The following is an 18,365-nucleotide window of genomic DNA, read 5'->3' on the forward strand; positions in this document are numbered from 1 at the left end:
GATCACTTTCTTGTTTTCAACCCTTTTCCCTTTCCCTGTGGGCAATGGAGAGAAAGTAGGGGCAGCTTGTGGCCACAGGTGCGTGCCAGCATATGGGAGCAGTGGGAGGTATTGTCTGTTGGCATTTGTGCTTTCTTAAACTGCAAGTACCAGCTGTTTGCAATGCCAAGACAATGTCCGAGCATGATGGTCCCACAGGGTGAGAGCCACACACTAAACCTGTCACTGGTCTAATCTCTGTATCATACTGTTACTTGAGTAAACTTCTCTTGGAGCAAATTGTTCTGTAGCTACTTGTAGCACATACTAATTACTTCGTGGGATTTTTAGTAGCAGTACAGGGGATGAGATGTAAGTTCCAATTATGACAGTTTTCTACATTTCCTAATGTTTGCATTTCCTCAGCATTATTTTAGACATGCTCTTTTAGTACAAATATGAAGGCTTTTAATCTTTCTTTTGTGTAGCTAGAAGCAGAACTGTAGCACTTTTTTTGGTCAATAAATCTTTGACTTACTTGAGACATGATGGGCAACCTCCACATCTCCCCCCCACTGTGTGGTATGAAGGAGTCTCCTACTGGGACTCACTCAGAAGCTGCTGCCTTTGGTTAGCTTGAATGGACCTGTCAAGGGGTATTGATGATCTGGGAAGAATTAAAAAGTCAGAAGGATGCCACTGACATGTGTTTTCATTTACCTTTCTCTTCCTGCAAAACCTATGCCCTTCTCCTGGGCAAGACCTTGCTTACATGTTTTAGTGTAGACCGGAATACCTCAAGCTGTTTGGTAGCAACAATTTAGGAAATACTTATAGTCTGAAAAAGCAAAAGCTGGTAATATTGGCTCCTTAATGCCCCATCAGGGTTATGTCTCTCCCTGTTTTAGTCACATGGTGTTTTTACACATTGTGTTTAAAAATCAAGGCCAGTACAAGAAGTGTATTAACTGTAATCATTGGTCAATGCCATTGTGGTCTTCTGTAGACAAAAGTTCTTTCCCTAAGGATAGTTATTCTGAGTCTGACAGGGTTGTCTGACTTCTCTAAGTAAATTATGATGAAGAAAGATAGTTCCTGAAGCTGGTAGCGAGACAGTGTTTTAGTGGAGATCACTAAAGTATGTATATATGCTGGCACAGAACTTCACTTGAGGGCTGGTGAGAATATTGGCTACCTAAACATTTTATAAGTAGGCAAAGATTAATTATATTTAGTAAGTTTCATACTAGGAATCTTGGTAATAATCACTTATAGCACAATCAGGGGAGAAAGGGTTTTCATGCTCTACTCTGCACTGTTGTGGCCTCACCTTGAATCCTGTGTGCAGTGTTGGGCAATGCAAAATAAGAAAGATATAAAGCTATTAGAGAATGTCCAGAGGATGGTGAAGGGCTGGAGAGGAAGCTGCGTGTGGAGCAGCTAAGGTCAGTTGGTCCATTCAGCCTGGAGGAGACTTCATTGCAGTCTACTTCTTCCCCAAGAGGGGAAGAGAAGGGTCAGGCACTGATCTCTTCTCTGTGGTGACAGTGACAGGACTGAGGGAATGGCCTGAAGTTGTGTCAGGGGAGGTTTGCGTTGGATATTAGAAAAAGGTTCTTTGCCCAGAGGGTGGTTGGGCACTGAACAGGCTCCCCATCAGCACCAGCCTGACCGAGTTCAAGAAGTTTTTGGACAGTGCTGTCAGGCACATGGTGTGACTCTTGAGGATGCCCTCTGCAGGGCCAGGAGATAGACTCCAATAATCCTCGTGAGTCTCTTCCATCTCAGTGTATTCTATGATCCACTAATGTTGTTATGTTGTAAATTAAATGTATCTTTCTCGCATAGCCTGGGAATCTCTAAATTACCTGGGTATTCGGGTTATACAAAGCATATTTACAAATGAAAATTTAAAATAAGATGCATGCTGTCTTTGAAGACATGAGGACTGGGGCTTCAGCATTAAGAAAAACCTAAAAATTAGATAAAATCAAATCCTTTTCCAGTTACACACATTATCCTCAAGGTTAAATGGATTAAAATTCTTTCTGGAGGAATTCAACGTAAGACTAAAAATGTGGTCAAAGAAGTCTCATTGTGGCTGCCTGATGTTTGACTTTTGATAGCACATCCCCAAAGACTTCTCTTTGACGTACCTTGAACAGAGAATGCTTGTTTCCCACGAAGCCTGTTGTTGCTGATAAAGCTCATTTCTATCTAAGTGGTATCTAATACAGCAGTGCTGTATTCTGGCCTTAAGAAAAAAACAGCTGAATGGCTCATTTGCCTTTTTAAACCTGCTGAGCCTAAAGATGAATTTTAGCAATTTTGTCCAAAGTGCAAATCACAGTAACTAATTCTGTACAACGTATGCTTTTAAATAGAGCATAAAAGAAAACATTGCTGCACATTCAAACAAGATAGAATACATAAAGACTGTGTTCCAGAGGCTGTGTTTATGCACTTGTGATAGTAAGTGGTGATGATTTCCTTTGATATTCGAGGCCTCTGAGTGACACAGAGCAGATTTCCTAGGAATCTCCTTAGCTTGAACAGTTGGTATGGCTGAATGAGCCGTGAAGCAGAAGGGTGTAAGTTATTCTCTCTGAAGTATTTCACATTAACTGCAGGCACAGGCAGCTCTGTAAGGTACACGCACATATGTAAGCACACACACATGCATGCAGAAGCAGTGGGAAACCAGGTAAATGTTGAATGTTCCACCTTCAACTTAGGTAAAAGTAAAATCTTGCTCACAGTCAGGAGGAAGCTCTCTGGAGATTAATGAGAAGCTTTTGCCCAGCTCAGACCACGTGCTGTTAACAGACACCATGTACAGCTTAGAAATCCTGCTGGCCTTTCTTCCCTCTTCACCTCCTCCTGCCCTAGAGATAGGAGCACAAATCCCTTCTTTCCCTGGTTTGCCACAAACGTGTAAGCAGATCTCTGCTCTGTCTGTGCTGCTTTGCTGTTTGATGCTGATTGAACATACAGGTCAGTGCCAGCAGGTTTGGATTTTGAGGTGGGTGGAGATGAAGTCGCTGTTTCCACAGTGCACACCACCAGCACCACTCCACTTGTGCTCCCCCAGTGATGGTTACACCCCTCTGTTGTTTGCTAACACAACCACTCATTAGACTCCTACAGTCTAGAGGCAGTTCCACCTTTCAGAGACCTGACATGACCCATGGATGAATTTTTTGGATCATCTGCTGTGTGAGGAGACACTGCAAGTTGCAGGCAGGCTGCAAAGGAAGAGTGGAAAAGCTCCTGAGGATCTTTCTGAAAACTGTGTAGTTGTATTTAAAAGGGAGGTACTTATTTTTTATCTTTCCTTGAAATTGTGGCTTGACTACAACATTATGAGGTGCCTCTGAAATCTGCTGGTAGGAGCAGCCATTATTGTACCTCTTACCATACCAATTCCCCTAACTAATCTGTCCACTCTAGTTTGTGTCCCAAACTAAAGGTAGCACTTGTCAGTGATATACAAAACAGAGCTTGTGCCTTCCCCTTGCAAATACCCTAAGTGTATAGACAATTCTCACTTTTTCTCCTGTGAATTTGCATGTTTAAAAGACAGATCAGACTCCAAGTATATTCAGTTTTAAGGTCTTTGGATGCTACTTAGAGAAATGTTGAACATTTCCTATACATCCATCAGGTTGGTAACAGGTCTTGCATAACCAAACAAGAAACTCTTGTGCGTTGTTGGGGACTTGACTGGCAAAATACTACTCAAAAGTTCTGCTTTTCAGATACTTAAAGAAGGGATTGCTTTTGAGACTTACATTTGTCCCTTGCAAGTTTTGCTTCTATGAAAATGTGTTGTTGGTATGCATTTTGCTCATTCGGAATGAACTCAGATCATCTCTGTTTCAGTTGCACAAATAAATACAAGATTACTCCATGTCAAATCTGGAGCAGTTGCAGAATGCTGCAGCCAAGTTTTTCTTCAGACAGTCCACATCAGTTTTGGAATACAGGCTGGTACTAAATGGGTTCTACAGAAACTCTTAATTTAAATTGCATGCAAGATTGTCTTCCTTACCCTGCCTTGCACTTTGGCTGTCAGAGCACTGGATCCACCTGGAGCAGTGGCCAACCTGAAGACAAATATTTAGGGTATAAAATTATAACATTATAGGTTAGCAGCAGCCACAGCCTGAAGGCTTCATTTGGAGTGGCCTTTTTGGAAACTTCTGTATACAGTTGTAAAAATGTGCTTTCCTGCTTCTGATAAAAAAAAAAGTAAAATATGTACAGTCCTGGATGGTGTGAGCTCTTTCTGAGATTAATAGTAATGTTGAGACTGATGGAAAGATTTTTCCTGTTGTATTTCGTTTTGCTTTATATTTAGGATTTAATATTTTGCCTGAACACCTCTTCTTTTTTTTTTTTTGTTGGAGTTTGTTGTGGAGTTTTTTTGACTTCTTGCATTTTAATGAAATTATTTTCTTCAAAGGATTTTAGTGCAATCATGTCTGAACTAAAATTTATCCAAATAGAAATAATAAATAGCCACTTTGCATTTGATTTTATAGTAATAACTCCCATATTCTCATAACACTTCATATTCTCATATTTCCAGTCTGTTTATAAGGGTTCTGTTTTCACATTTGATGACTTAAGAATTGCCTACTTCCTCATTCTAGCAAAGTGTTTGCTTATGCGTAAAGAAAATGAGGAAAAATGAGCAGGCAAAGAAAACAAAACAGAGAAGCCAGCACTTCTTAATGTTAAAAAAGAAAACTTGAGAAGGTGGTTAAATGCTTTTTGCCTTGAAACAGAGAGAGGAGTGGTGAAGTGGGAGGCAAGGGGTGAGGGGTGTCACAGAGTTTGGGGTTTCCATCCCCAATTATGCGCTGGCTGCTACGCTGCTGAATTACACTGAAAGCACTGAATGGTGCCATTATATTCCTTTTCAAAAGTTGTGGGCTATGAAATTCAATCTGAGGTATTTTTAATGAGTGTTCTGAGCCTCAGTTGCAGCTCTTCCCAAGAAACAACGAGCACAGTGTGCCACTAAATAGTGCCAGGGCCAGGGGTTAAACTCATTCAGTTTTTTGCTTGCAGGGAGAGAAAGTAATATCAACATTTATTTGACAGGTATATGCTTGGTCCCAGAGTTGAGCTTTAGTAAAACAGCTTTCCATAAAGAAAACATTCTGAAAAATGAGGTTCTATCAGCTTCACATCAAACTCCCATCTAGTTTCTGAAAACAAATCTTGTGGTGTGTTTTCCAAAGCCAGTTCCCACATTGCACATACTGGGCTTGTTCTGTGGGCATCCTTGTGCTGCAGAATGCTGTCAGGCACATCCCTACAGACAGAGCCTCGTGGTGGGGGTGCAGATCATGCCAGATGGAGACATCTGCCCAGTTACACCCCTGACTGTCAATTAAACATAGATAATTCAGAGGTAATCTTTGTCAGAGTGATGCCTGCTGACATTCCTGTGTCTCCACTAAGGGTTTTGGTATCATAGCTGGAATGGCTTGGGTGACTCCCACCCTTCCTGCCTCTCTGAACTAGACACAGCTTTTCAGAGAATAATTTTTTGTGTGCACCCAGTTTTAAAAGAGCTGCGTAGCACAGAAGTATTGTTGCCTTTCTTACATGCTGATTTGCAAAGTAGTTTGTTTCAGATCATGAGGAATGCACTGTTTAATGCATCTGCCCTGCAACTAACACCAAGATAATAAATTTGTGATGGGCTGGCTCTGGTTTTTGCAAGTCATCACCATGCAGTGTCAAGGCTCTGAGGCTGGAATGCATCATGTGGATGATGCTCTTCAGAAAGCAAAGTAGTCACTTCCAGCAGTGGATGGTTTCCTTGCTAAGGGGATGAAGAACAGCCACAAACCACTTTTAGTTTTGCTAGTAAAAATAGGCAGAGATGACTCAGCATTTACAGGAGCTAATTTAGGGAATAAGAGGACATATTTTTAGTAAGTTTTCTCATTGTTCTTTTAATGCCTCATTTTTCTTGTCCACACAGTGCATTTTAATGATGTTCAAGGAAAGTAATTTTGGTTTAGCAACAGAGGTGCTGCCAAGAGTTTCCCACTGGAAGTCTAAGAATTTAATTGTTGGTGTGTGAAATTTTGCAGCCTTAAACAGTTATTTAAAAGACTTGCTCTGCCATTACTGCTTTCCCACAAATGTTTTACACCTAGCTCAAGGAAGACATCGTTGTACTACAAGAAACAAGGTTTGGGTTTTGTTATTTTTTTTCCAGGAGGACTAATTAATTCCTGTAGAGACCTGTTTTTGCAGTTCGATATTTTTTGGGTTTGAGGGGTTTTTGTCTTTACTGAGGTCAGCATACACATTTCAAGGGAAGGAATGTGTTGTCCCCATTGGGACAATTTCTTAGAGGATTTTTTAGACAGATAGCAATGAAGTTTTCCAGATGAATTCATAAGCAGGTGTGATCAGACTACCACTTTTAAGTTGATAAAGTCAATTTTAGGTGCACATCTATGAACTGTAAGGTTTTGTAAAATCAGTACAGAAAAGTGAATACAAGATCAGTTGTACTTACTAACCGAGAGTTGGACGCCAGCTAGTTAAAATGCTGCAAACAGAGCCAAAGGAACCAGTGAACCAGGAAACCAATCATGAAGTATTTTGTTAATGCTTTTCACCATGGATGACATTTTGTAATAAACAGATGTGTACTTAGACTACTGTGGCCAAAAGCTGAATATTTTTGGTTTATATGGTTCGTGGTGTTTAGCCGGTGAGTTTCAGTTTTTCTTTGGCATTGATGAAAGAGGGATGAATTTGTGAAACAAATTCTGTGGAATTATGTCCCTACAGCTACCTGAGGAGGAAATTCTCCAGGCTCCAAGCATCTGCCTCTTTTTTCCTTTTTCTTCTCTAAAAAGTGCTCCACTAGCTTTGTGATCGTTGCTGCTGATTCTGCAGTAACCAATGTCTTGTCCACTAGAAACTGGTAAATAATTGAAAGATGGCAAATTAAATCGGTATTAATATCAGTTTGCATTTTTAAGAACCGCAAAGAAATCAAATTACCGGAGGATTACACCTGAAGATGACATGTTGGTTTGTGATGTGAAGTGCTCTGTGCTCAAGGTGCCCATCCCTTCTCTCCTCCATTTTTGTGTCCTGTCATGCACATTGAAATGGCATATCTAATAAATACAGTGTGGGTGGTGTTTGCCCATTAAGGTGCAAAGCTGTAATTTTATGACCCAAGCGAAAATAGACCAAGCAGAGACTCCAATTCCATAGCTTTACTCTGCTGTAATTATGGAGATGTACAGTTACCTGAGGATTTACTGTAGCTGAGTTTTGTATTAGTCTGACTCTGCTATAAGAAAAAACTTAACCAAGCAGTACTGTAAATAGCCTCATCATTAGCTTTACTAGGTAATATTTTTCTTTTTCCTTCCAAAACATTTAACTATTAAAGAGGATTATTTAGTATTTACTGTTCTCCTCAATTTTACTGTTGACTATTTCTACTGAATTTAATTTTTGGGCATTGGAAGACAGTTTAAGGTGTAGCAAGACCAGTCCTTCTGCCTCTGCCTATTTTAGAAAATATTTTGACATAAACCAGTTTGTCATGATCAGAAATCCGAGACCATGGTTACAATAACAAATCCATATTTCAAATATAGAAAACTGCAGTTTTCTTTTGGAGACCATGCCAGAAATGCAAGCAAATGAGAGGGTATTTAAACCCCTTCTCTTTGCATTCTTTGCCTCACTTATTGTTTGCTGTGTTGATTTTTGGTTAGCAGTGAAATTCCTAAAATTCTTGTTGTTGAAGTTTGTCATAGGTTGGGGGGTGGGGGGGAAGTTTAATTTTGCAGCTGCATTTTTTAAGGGCAGTAAAACACACCTGAAGTAAAAACTGCCATATCTTAAAATGGTGCTGTTTACAAAAAGTTGCCACCACCACCAAAACTGGCTGAAGGGTAAAAGTGTAGATCAGAGACTGTGGAAGGCAAACACTGGCATTGTGGGAATACAGCTTAGTGTTACAGTGGTGAGCGTAAAAGCAGTCCACTAAAATCTTGAAAGGAAAGAACACTAAATAGTCTCATTGTACACATGCAGCAGATGATCAATTGCCTGTTTTTAAGGCAGCATGAGAGACTTACTCTGTTGCTGCTTTTGGCCTCAATCCGCCCTTTGATGGTATGTGCACAGTCTGTCCAAAACCATGTGGGATACGTGCCAGGAGTGGAGCCCTCAACTACATTCAAATGGAAAATATCTTTAAAGGAACGAGGTGCCTTTAGGTTATCATAAAAATCTGCCTCTTCTACACCCTCTTTTCAAATGGGATGCATACCTGGTGGCTGCAGGTCCACTGCTTAAAAGTAGTGGTTGGGAGTGTGTGGCTGCTCTGTTCAAAGGCGTCTCTTTGCTGCTGTTCTTTGGCCTGGTAGGTGGGAGTGATGAATCACACTTCTTCCAACACCTCTCAAGTCCCCAGTCTAAGCAGAACAGCCAGGTAAATACTAGTAAGCCCAGGTGTAAGAGCTATCTCGGTGGTCTGATGCTATTTCTGTAGTCATCTAATCCTTCCTATAGGATTAACATATATGCTTTGAAAGGCAGCAGAGGAGAAGGAGGGCAGAGGGTCTCCAAGTGTCTTGGCAGTATTAGGTCCAGAGCAGCAACACTCAGACCAGTGCTTCTTGCCTTTAATCCCACCTTTCAGGAAATAGACTTTTGCTAAATATGAATTATGCATTTCATTTTATGCCAGAAAGGAGACTGTTTAAAATATTAAATTTGTCTTCAGATGCTGACAGCATTGTTCTCCTGTGAGTAGTTTTTGAGCCTTCTTTGAAGTATAAATTTCTGATAGGGTTTAAGAACCCTGTGCCCAATCTCATCTGTGAGGTTATTTTTGTACTATTTGCTTATCATAAGCAGTTCTTGGTTGGTTGTCTTTCATTTCAAAACTGTAGATACATACATAATTTTGAACAGTTTCAAATAACTGAGAAAGTTACGCTGTTAAGAACGTGGGGTTGTTATTTTTAGTAGTGATTACAACTGTGTATGACTTCAGAAATAGTAATGAAGTTACTGAATGAAGTTTTCACAATCATTTCAATGCAGTTTTTAAATGGGAGTATAAAAATAATTTGGCAATCTGTTTTGGCTGATCTCATAGAAGGCTAATCAGTACAAGGGATTTTTTGGTGATTAACCCTGAAAGAGCAAATACATTTTAAACCTTGTGTTTAACCTTTGTGCCATATAGTATTTAAGTATTTGTAAAATATTTAGCATTACCAAATTGTCACATTTCATTTTAGGCCATTTGAGCACCCAGAATGTGATTGGAAGAAATGCCTGCCTTTATGTGGGGGCAGGTGTGAATAATGAATGTACCTTTTTCTTTAAGATGAACATAAAGGAATTATTTTCTCTCCTATGAGTTGCTACTACTGTACAAAGTATAATTAAAACCCAAAACAACCCAAACTTCTTTCTGACCAATTTGCAGCAGTTTTTAAGATGTGAAGGAGAACAGAGTAGTCTGTGTTTCCACATGAAACTATTTCTTACTTCCAACCAAAAATGGGACCTACATTTTTCAATGTTCAGAAGGAAGTGTTTATTTTATTTGGTTCTTTTAAGCTGGTCTTGCTACTCAGTAATGTAAAAACAAAAAATAAACAAAAACCTTTCAATCAAAGATCTTGTTCAAGCTGGGATCAGAGATTATTTGGCTGAACAGATAAAAAAATGGAAAACCTCTATTTGACCATAAACATATATACAGTAAATTCACGAATACAAGCCGCACTGAATATAAGCCGCATCACTGGGTGTTGGCAAACATTTTGGTTTTTGTCCATAGATAAGCCGCACCCGAATATAAGCCGCTTTGTCGTTCGCAGCGAGGACCCGCGTGCAATTAGTAACAGAACCGCGGGAGGGCGGGGTTTACTGGCTGAGCTAAGGCTGTGCAGGCTCGGCCCGCTAGGGGCCGCTGACGGGGCCAGGTGGCCCAGCACGGTGCTGCAGCTCGGGGCCGGCCGCCGCTGCCACTGGGCTCGGTCACCCCGGGTCGGCGCTGCCCCGCGGTGGCAGGCAGGGACGGAGCTTCCCCCGCTCCTACGGCAGCGGCGGCAGGCGGGGACGGAGCTTTCCCGCGCCTGTGGCGCCGGCGGCGGGCAGGGACGGAGTTTCCCCGCTCCTGCCGCGGCGGCGGCGGGCGGGGACAAAGCACCCCGTCGGCTCCCCGAGCCACGGCAATGGCTGCGCGGGGCTCCCGTCGACTCCCCGGGCCACAGCAATGGCGGCGCACGCTTCTCCCCCCCTCCCCGGGCCGCAGCAATGGCGGCGCACGCTTCCCCCCCCCTCCCCGGGCCGCAGCAATGGCGGCGCGGGCTTCCCCCCCCCTCCCCGGGCCGCGGTAGGGGCGGCCCGGGTCCCCCCTCTCCTCCCTGGGCCGCGGCAATGGCGGCGCCAGGCCCCCCCCGTCTCTCCCCTGGGCTGCGGCAGAGGAGGAAAGAGAGCTCTCCCGCCTCTCTCCCTGCTCCACCCGCGGTGCAACAGAGTAGCGATTTGTAACAATCGCAAAATGCCGACTTTGCAGCTGCTCGGCTCAGCACTCTGGCAGGCACTTCTGAGGTTGTATTAGCCGCTCCTGATTATTAGCCGCATTTCCGGTTTAGGAGCAAAATCTTAGTCAAATTGGTGCGGCTTGTATTCGTGAAATTACTGTACTTATTTTTTGGTACATAATTAGTGAAATAATTGCTGAGTTAACTGTGGGAGGTGGTATAATGTGTGCAAAACTGCTTCTTTGAAAGCTCTGGACATCTTCCAGATATAACCACGGACTTTTTCTTTTTTTTTTTTTAATTGAAAAAAGAAAATGCATTGCAGTCTGTGTCAAAGAATGGTCTTAACAAGTATGTTGAGGGACTTTTTTTAGAATGATTGGTGTTTGCTAGAACATAAAAGAATTGTTGAACCTATTAAAATATTCACCATTGGAAGATCATAAGCAACATACTGTTTTGGATTTTGGTGGGAGTAGAGTGAGGCTGAATTAAGTAGGACTGAGACCACGAGCAGACAGTAAAATATTGAATATATAATGTGTAAAGCAGGCTAGTTTTACTGGGTACCTTCATAGCTTGCAGCTAAATGTGGTGATGCACATTATTCATAATTTAGAACCTGATGTTCCCTGAAAATGTAAAGTGACTTTTAAAATGTGATTTCACAGAGCTAAATGAAAGACCAGTGCAAAATGCATTAAGCAATGTGTAGCTGGAAGTCAGTGAGCTTTTCATTGTAACAAATTTATAATATTATTTTGGTGTAAGTAAATACTACACCAAGAGAAAAATAGTAATTCTCTGGTATATCTGACTGGGGCTCACCTCATGTGAAATTGTTAAAACAGATATCAGGGCTCCTTCTTGTCAGGGTAAAAGATACACCTGTATTGCTCAGGAAGAGTTCCCTGACAGTGTGCTCAGATGGCTGGTTTGGAGTGGGAAGAGTTGATCTCTGGAGCTGCACGGTTTTTTCATGGATTGTGCAGGAATCTGACTGTCAACAGAAACAGGAGCAGGGGGCTGCCACCTGCTGCAGGTACTTCCCAGCTCCTGGGACTGCATGTGTCCCTCTCCCGGCTGTATTCCACCAGGATACCATGCCCCCCTGTCCCCTTTCCCTTGCTGCCTCACGGGGTGATAGTGTCCATGGCAGCAAGTGGTCTGGAGGTGTAGTCTTGCCACCAGCCTTCCTTACTCCTATGCTTCCATGCCAGTGTCCCATGGGCCAGACTGGTGCTGGCAGGGAGCAGGGAAAGCAGCCAAGCTCTGCCTTATGCAGGTGCTGCCATGGGGCTGTGGAACAGGAGCCTGTGAAGCTTGCCTGGAACTTGCTGTCTGAGGCATGGTAGTGGGACCATGCTTCGTGGCTGGAAAATGCCTTCCAAGCCCTGTGGAAAACTGGTGTTTTCTCATAGGTCTTGTAACCACACTGAAGTCAGGCACAACTGTTGACTTCAGATGATGTCATTGGTGTGGTGCACTCATTCCTGAATGCTCCCTCTGTCAGCTCGTGTTTACTGAGCCCTGAATGACTCCTGGTTTGCTTCCATACCCAGTGGACTGAGCTTTTAATTTATTGTGTTTAAATTTTTTAGTAGGGATGTCATGGAACTGCACTGAATTAAGATCTCTGAAACCTTGTGAGTTCCTGCTTTTGTGGATGTTGTACTCTCCTTCTGGTCCTGCAAGTCCAGAGTTTCAGCAGGCTCTAAATCTCAGCTCATTTTATATGCACAGCATTTCCTTTGAGAGAACTGTCAGATTTTATTTTGAGGTACACTGATCAAAGATAAGATGAGTTTAGAATAATAATATTTATAAATACTAGAGTAAGAAGCATTTCATTTTACTGAGGCATACTCCAGTGAAAATGCCGAGTGACATAAATACTACAAGACTGCTGTTCCATCATTTAAATGCCAATGAGAAAAAAAAAAAAAAACCTTTATGAAACACTCAGCAGGTTTTAATCAGAGGCTTTTACTCATGGTCTGAGCTCAGCCAGCCATGCACTTCTCAGCTAACCTTGAGCAGTATGGTAATGCAGGTGGGCTCACTGCCTTTTTTCCTGTTGGTCAAAAATCTCAGAGACACATTTTTTTCCTGTGAGGGAAGGTGAAGTTTGCTCTTTGTCAGACAGAAGTCCATAGAATACTTTAGCTAGACATACATACATACTCACTGGCCATGCTACCATTCCTCTGGTTGTGCACAAGTAGGAAAGCTTCTTGCTGTGAGGATAACTAATAAACCCATTCTTCCTCTTTCCAGCAGCCCCAGTCAAACTGTGAAGACCTGAGACTAGTCTGGAAGCAGGAGTATTTACTTCTAAATTATTTGGAGGTGTATTTTTAGAGCAGTAAAGCAATATCATTCTTACACTCAGTCTAATATGTTTCATACTGTTCTGTAGCCTCCGATGAAATGCTTTTAGCGGGAAGCTCTTTCATTGAGATGGTGCTTATTTGCTTGTGTCTGTGTGCAGTGATAGGTGGAGTGCAAAGTGTGGGAAGCTTTCTGTTAGAACTGACATGCAAGGCACAATGGTCGGTGCAGGCTCAGTGGTGAACACTGGGAATGCTTTTGGTTTAATGAAGCTGGAGAACATGAAATGAGTATATTCAAATATACTTGCACTTGAAACTTATTTTGGATGCCATCGTGTCAGACTAAAAGTGCTCTGTCTAGAAAGCAGAGGTCTTTTTGTCCCTTCTTTCTCTGCATCCTCTTGGCATTTTCCTATGAATTACTTTAGTTACTGCAAGACTATGGTGAATGCTTAAAAAATTAGTACTTTTATCAGCAATTGTTCTGTATGTGTTTTTTAACAGTATTCATGAGGCTAATGTTTGCTATAATAAATATTAACAAACAGTTAATAGCTTGAGTGAACATTACTTCCTGGTGGCTTAGGTCTCTCAGAAGCACTGGGAATATGTTGGGTAAAAACCTGTTCAACAAGTTCTTGGAAAAGTGAGATTTGCTCTTCCCTTCAGACTTTCAAAACCAGCCAGCCTTGAAGGGTTCAGTCATTGTGTCCTGCATGACCAGGACATGACCATGTCTTAAATTTTTGGTATTCCAGTGAGACCAGGCTGCATTATGATGCATTTGGGAGGGTGTGGGATTGGGATTGAGCAGCTGCCCACTCTCAAGTAGGCTGTTGGTATGGGCATTGCCTGGAGATGCCAGGGCCTGTGCTCAGGTTCTGAGCTGGTCTGCCTACTTGTATTAGTTGTCTTTGCTTCACTTGGTTACTACTTTTTTATTTCACTCCATTATTTACTGGGCTAAAAGGGAGGGGCCCAGTCTGTAGATTGAGTGCAAGACCAGTAGTCCAGGATGTGATTGTTCTCTTGTTACAGCATAGTTTGTGCAATTTAATGGGTTATTATTTGTTCTGAAGTGAGTGTAGACCTGTGTTTTCAAGGGCCTCTTGAGTTAAAATAGGTGCATTTGTCCAAGGAACAAAAATATTTGATTTCAGTGATTGCCCTTTTTATATAGAGACAGGTTTTTGCAGAAAGCTTGCTGGTGAACTGTAATTTGTAGTATTTTCTGCAGGTGTGGATTTAATGGATGGGCTGATGAAAAGAATCCTTACAATCAGCAGAGTGGTGGCTCTGGGAGCTAATGTCGGACTAGAACATCTGGTCTTTATAGTGGGAAGGCTTTCAGTATGTTCAACTCCTCCAAATTTCTTGCGAGCTTTGCCAGGCCTGGAGCAGCCTCAGTGCCTCCCAGCAGGAAGGCTGGGATAAGCCCACATGAAGTCAGAACCCAGGGCTTGAACCTGTTGCATATCAAGCAGTGTCCAGCAAACCTCCCAATCCTTGGTGTTTTGTAGGACAGGTCTGTCAGTGAACCTCCTGGTTTCGCTGTATTCTATACATTCATCACCTGGCATCGCTTGAGGGATTGTGGGATAAAATAAAAATTCACAGCAGAAGTTAGCCTTGGTCTCCCTCTTCTATTTCACAGTACTTTTCCCTCAAAAAATAAAAATGCACTGAAGATGGATTCAGAGCTGCCATCCATGGATAGATGGATATAGTCTTTACCTTTAGAAGTATTGTAATTATTGTCAGCTACCCTGTGGGTATGGTTGTAATCTCCACTGATTTTGTAAACAGTTTTGACAGTGTTGTTTGCTGAATAATTTCTTAGCATAATAATTTTTCCTGCCACTAAATAAAAGCATCTTTGTAACCCTAGGCTTTGTTTTCTTCTCACAGCAAAGAGCTCCAGGGAAAGTTTTGCATGATGCTGTTTGCAACCACCTGAACCTTGTTGAAGGCGACTATTTTGGCCTTGAATTTCCAGATCATAAGAAGATGATGGTATGTAAAATGATTAATTTTCAGCTGGTTTTCATCTGCATGCACACTGTATTCTCTCCTTGTTCTCCTTACTTGTAAGACATATTTAATCCACAGTCTTCAAAAGGGAAAGGAGTTAAAAAAAAATTGTTCTTGCCTAGTGGAGTTGAAGAAATGTTTTTAAAACCTGATTGTTCCTGTCAGATTTCATCTACATTGAAAGTAATGGCTAATTCAGACACAAGCTGGGAGAGTGGTTTGTTTTTCTAACTTGCTGTACAAAAGCCAAAGTCTGGACTGTTACAGAACCTCAACTCTTGATTTTATAGTCCTACTTGATTTGGAGTGCAGAAATAAACTTTCTCTGCTGATAGAAAAGTTGCAATGATTGTGACAGAGTTCATGAAAAACTTTACGGGGCAAGAAAAGGGATAGATAAAATATTACAAGGTTAATGGAAAGGAAAGCAAATCCAAGAACCCCACAAAAATTTGATGGGAGTCCTTTCTGGGGAGCTGTGCGGCACAGGAAGGTCTCTGGTCCTGGCGCTCAGGAATCTGAGATCAGCTGCTGGCAACATTCAGGTGTTGCAATACCCATATCATGTACCAGAGAAAGCCATAGGCTGATGACTTCTTATCTGTAATGACTTTCTTTTTGAAGTTTGTTATATTTTAGACTTATCATGTAACCTACTAGCATGTGTGCTAGTTATTTGGATTGCTTTGCCAGAGCATTCTGATGTACATTGGACTTCATTCTTGTTAGGTTAATTTAGCATTAGTAGCCTGGATAACCTAAAAGAGATTACTTTGGGCAATTGGTAAAAAAAAACCCAAAAAATGTATTCTTTCCATCTAGCTAAAATATGCATAAGGAACAATACTTCTTAATGAAATTAACAGTAGGAATCTCACATCTGTCGTGGCTTAGTACAGGCACAGGCATTAGACAATAGACATTAATACAGAATGCCAGTGGTCATGGTGTTCTAGGGTAACTATAATTAAACAGGATTTTTTTTTAATGGATGTCAATCTTTAGAAGGGATCTCCTTCACAGTGTGCTGCTGGAATTACATAAAACACAGTTCACTAGAAGGGTTAGCATTCTGCCAGATACCATTGGCTAATGCTTGTGGTAACTTGAGAGCTTAATGCAACTTTTCTAAACAGTGCAACTGTACAGGACCATTGCAGCAGAGGGTCCATGTAGCTGTGTTAATGACATTCTGGCATTACTGATGTATGTATGTATGTATGTAAAACTAAAATCCTAGCATCTTTTGTATACCAGTTGCTTTTTAGTTTTCTAGAAAATAGAGAAGGTCATTTGGTCCACCTTCCCTTCTTCACAGGTCATTAAGCTTTAAATAGATGACTGTCTGCATTTTGCTCAGAGACCTGAAGTAAACTAACAGTTTTCAGTCTTGTGAAAACAAAGTGGTATATTTGCTTGAGGCAGAACACAAGAGAGATTGAGGTGCTGCCACTGCCTGAGGCCCTCACAGTGGCAGGAATTGACTGGCTGGAAATATGTCCAGAGAATCAGAGTGAGGGATGCAGGGCTCTGATGAAGAAGGTGGAGAAAGTCCTTAAGCACATTGTCAGCTTGACCTGAAGGAAAATGTTTCCATGCACTGAGCATGGTAACTCAGCTGGGCCCTACTCTTGCAAAAGGAAGTACTAGCCAAGTATCTGAGAGCACCAGGCCATGTTCTTGCTGGTTGGTCTAGTCTTTACTTCTGAAAAATGGGGAGCTCCACAAACCTTGTCCATATTTATTCAGCTAAGCCCCAAGAATGATCAAATTCAGTGGAATTAATGCCTTCAACCACCCGAAAGCAACTCACAAAAACTCTGAAGCAGAAGATTTGATTATGAATTGTTGTTTCAATGTGGAGCAGTACTCTGAGAGTATTATTTACACTTAAATTATTGTAACCAGTTTATATGATGCAATTGAGGTGAAAGTTCCCATGGGATTTAAAATTTCCTGAGCTTCATAAAGGCCATAATGTAGAACTCAAGCATTGTGGAAGTAAAAAATCCTGCAGTTAATTTTATGTCTGAGAAATAAAATACACATGCATATTTTATATTCATATCATCTGAAGAGAATGAGTTGCTTTTCCAGCATAGAGTGCAATATAAAAGGAAAAATAAATATTTAGACCATGTTTGTTTGGATGTAATCATATGTATGTGGAGTCATATATTCACAATTTGGCTGTGTTTATTTCAACATGCAAGGCTCCAGACCTCATAGCCAACATATTGACAGTGGTATGTCAAGTTGCCTGGCAGCTGTATACATTCAAGCATACCACGCTTGGAGCAGACAAGATCCGCATGGGAGATGATTATGGAGGGTCTGAGTGCTCCACTTCCTGCTGGGACAAGGATTAAAACGAGGCACTGTCGCCAAGCCTGGGGTTTCACAGAGTTTCATCACACTTGATGTCTGCACCAATTCTCCAGCTGCTGAAATCTGGTCACCATCATGGAATGCCAACCTTTGTTTAACAAATAAATAATTTAGCCTTGTAGTTCTGGAGAAAATGAAAAACATTAATCTTAATTAAGTCCTCACATTAGTTTTCCTTTCCAGTTCATAAACCAGTCTCAGATTGATGGTGTTTAGGTATGGTGTGGGAGCTGCATGATGCAGAAGTTTTGGTGGCTTGGGTTTGGCCATGGTGGTGGCATTGTCGTTTTGCCCCACCTTTCTCACTATGTGCATTCAGTACGTGGATTTGCAGTATCCAGCAGCCTGTTCAAGGATGCTATAACTTGCTTGTAGGATGGCTGGGAAAGTAGAGAAAGGAATAGTGCACTTTTGTGCTCATGCTGTACCATAAACCACTTCTGCAGAGAAGAGGGGTTTTTTTGGTTGTTTTTTTTTGGCATCAAGTAAAATACATGATTCTCATTATCTTGTAAATTGCTTATTACATATTCAAGATGTCTTTTTCCCCTCTCATTAAACTTGGCAAAGTCCCTGACTTTTGTTGCAGATTATGTTCATGCGAACTTTCTGGAACAAAACGGTTTTAAGTTATTCAAGTATCAAAGTGTGTCAGGACCTGTTTAACATGTGATAAAAACTGTGTTGCTGTTCTTGGATAACCAAGTTTCTTTAACCTCTGAAACAAAAGATTAAGACTTTCCTAGACTGAGAAGAAGAATTCTATTGAGGAACATTAGTGCATAGGAGAGGGCAGGGCTGTGAGGTCTGTGCTGATTGGAATTACTCATATTAGTAATGATAAAAATGGCACATGCCATTGGAGCGGTTACAGCAATGGTGCAGACCTCCTTCTGTCTGGCTTCTCAGGTGATTTTGGGAAATGGAGATTTTGAGTACGTTTCAGACTCTGCATAATCTGAAATTATTAAAGGTCAAAGAAGTGATAATTTTAATACATACTCTTTTTCTAGAGGAAGTCTCCTTTAATTTGTTTTTTAATGGCTTTAACCTTTGTGATGGTTGT

General features: G+C 41.4%; 1 protein-coding gene across 4 annotated transcripts in view; it reads left to right on the forward strand.

The window, feature by feature from the left end:
- FARP1 (FERM, ARH/RhoGEF and pleckstrin domain protein 1) overlaps positions 1-18,365 on the forward strand; it is a 216,412-nt gene that overhangs the window by 128,026 nt on the left and 70,021 nt on the right. For all 4 annotated transcript variants that reach the window (XR_004416993.2, XM_033051219.2, XM_033051221.2 and 1 more), the window contains exon 3: positions 14,789-14,893. Coding sequence is in view for 3 of the 4 variants with exons in the window: in XM_033051219.2 (XP_032907110.1) it covers positions 14,789-14,893 (105 nt within the window). In the remaining variant the exon portion in view is untranslated. The remainder of the gene's footprint in view (positions 1-14,788; positions 14,894-18,365) is intronic.

The sequence above is a fragment of the Catharus ustulatus genome, chromosome 2 (assembly GCF_009819885.2).
Source record: "Catharus ustulatus isolate bCatUst1 chromosome 2, bCatUst1.pri.v2, whole genome shotgun sequence".
In the NCBI taxonomy this organism is placed as follows: domain Eukaryota; kingdom Metazoa; phylum Chordata; class Aves; order Passeriformes; family Turdidae; genus Catharus; species Catharus ustulatus.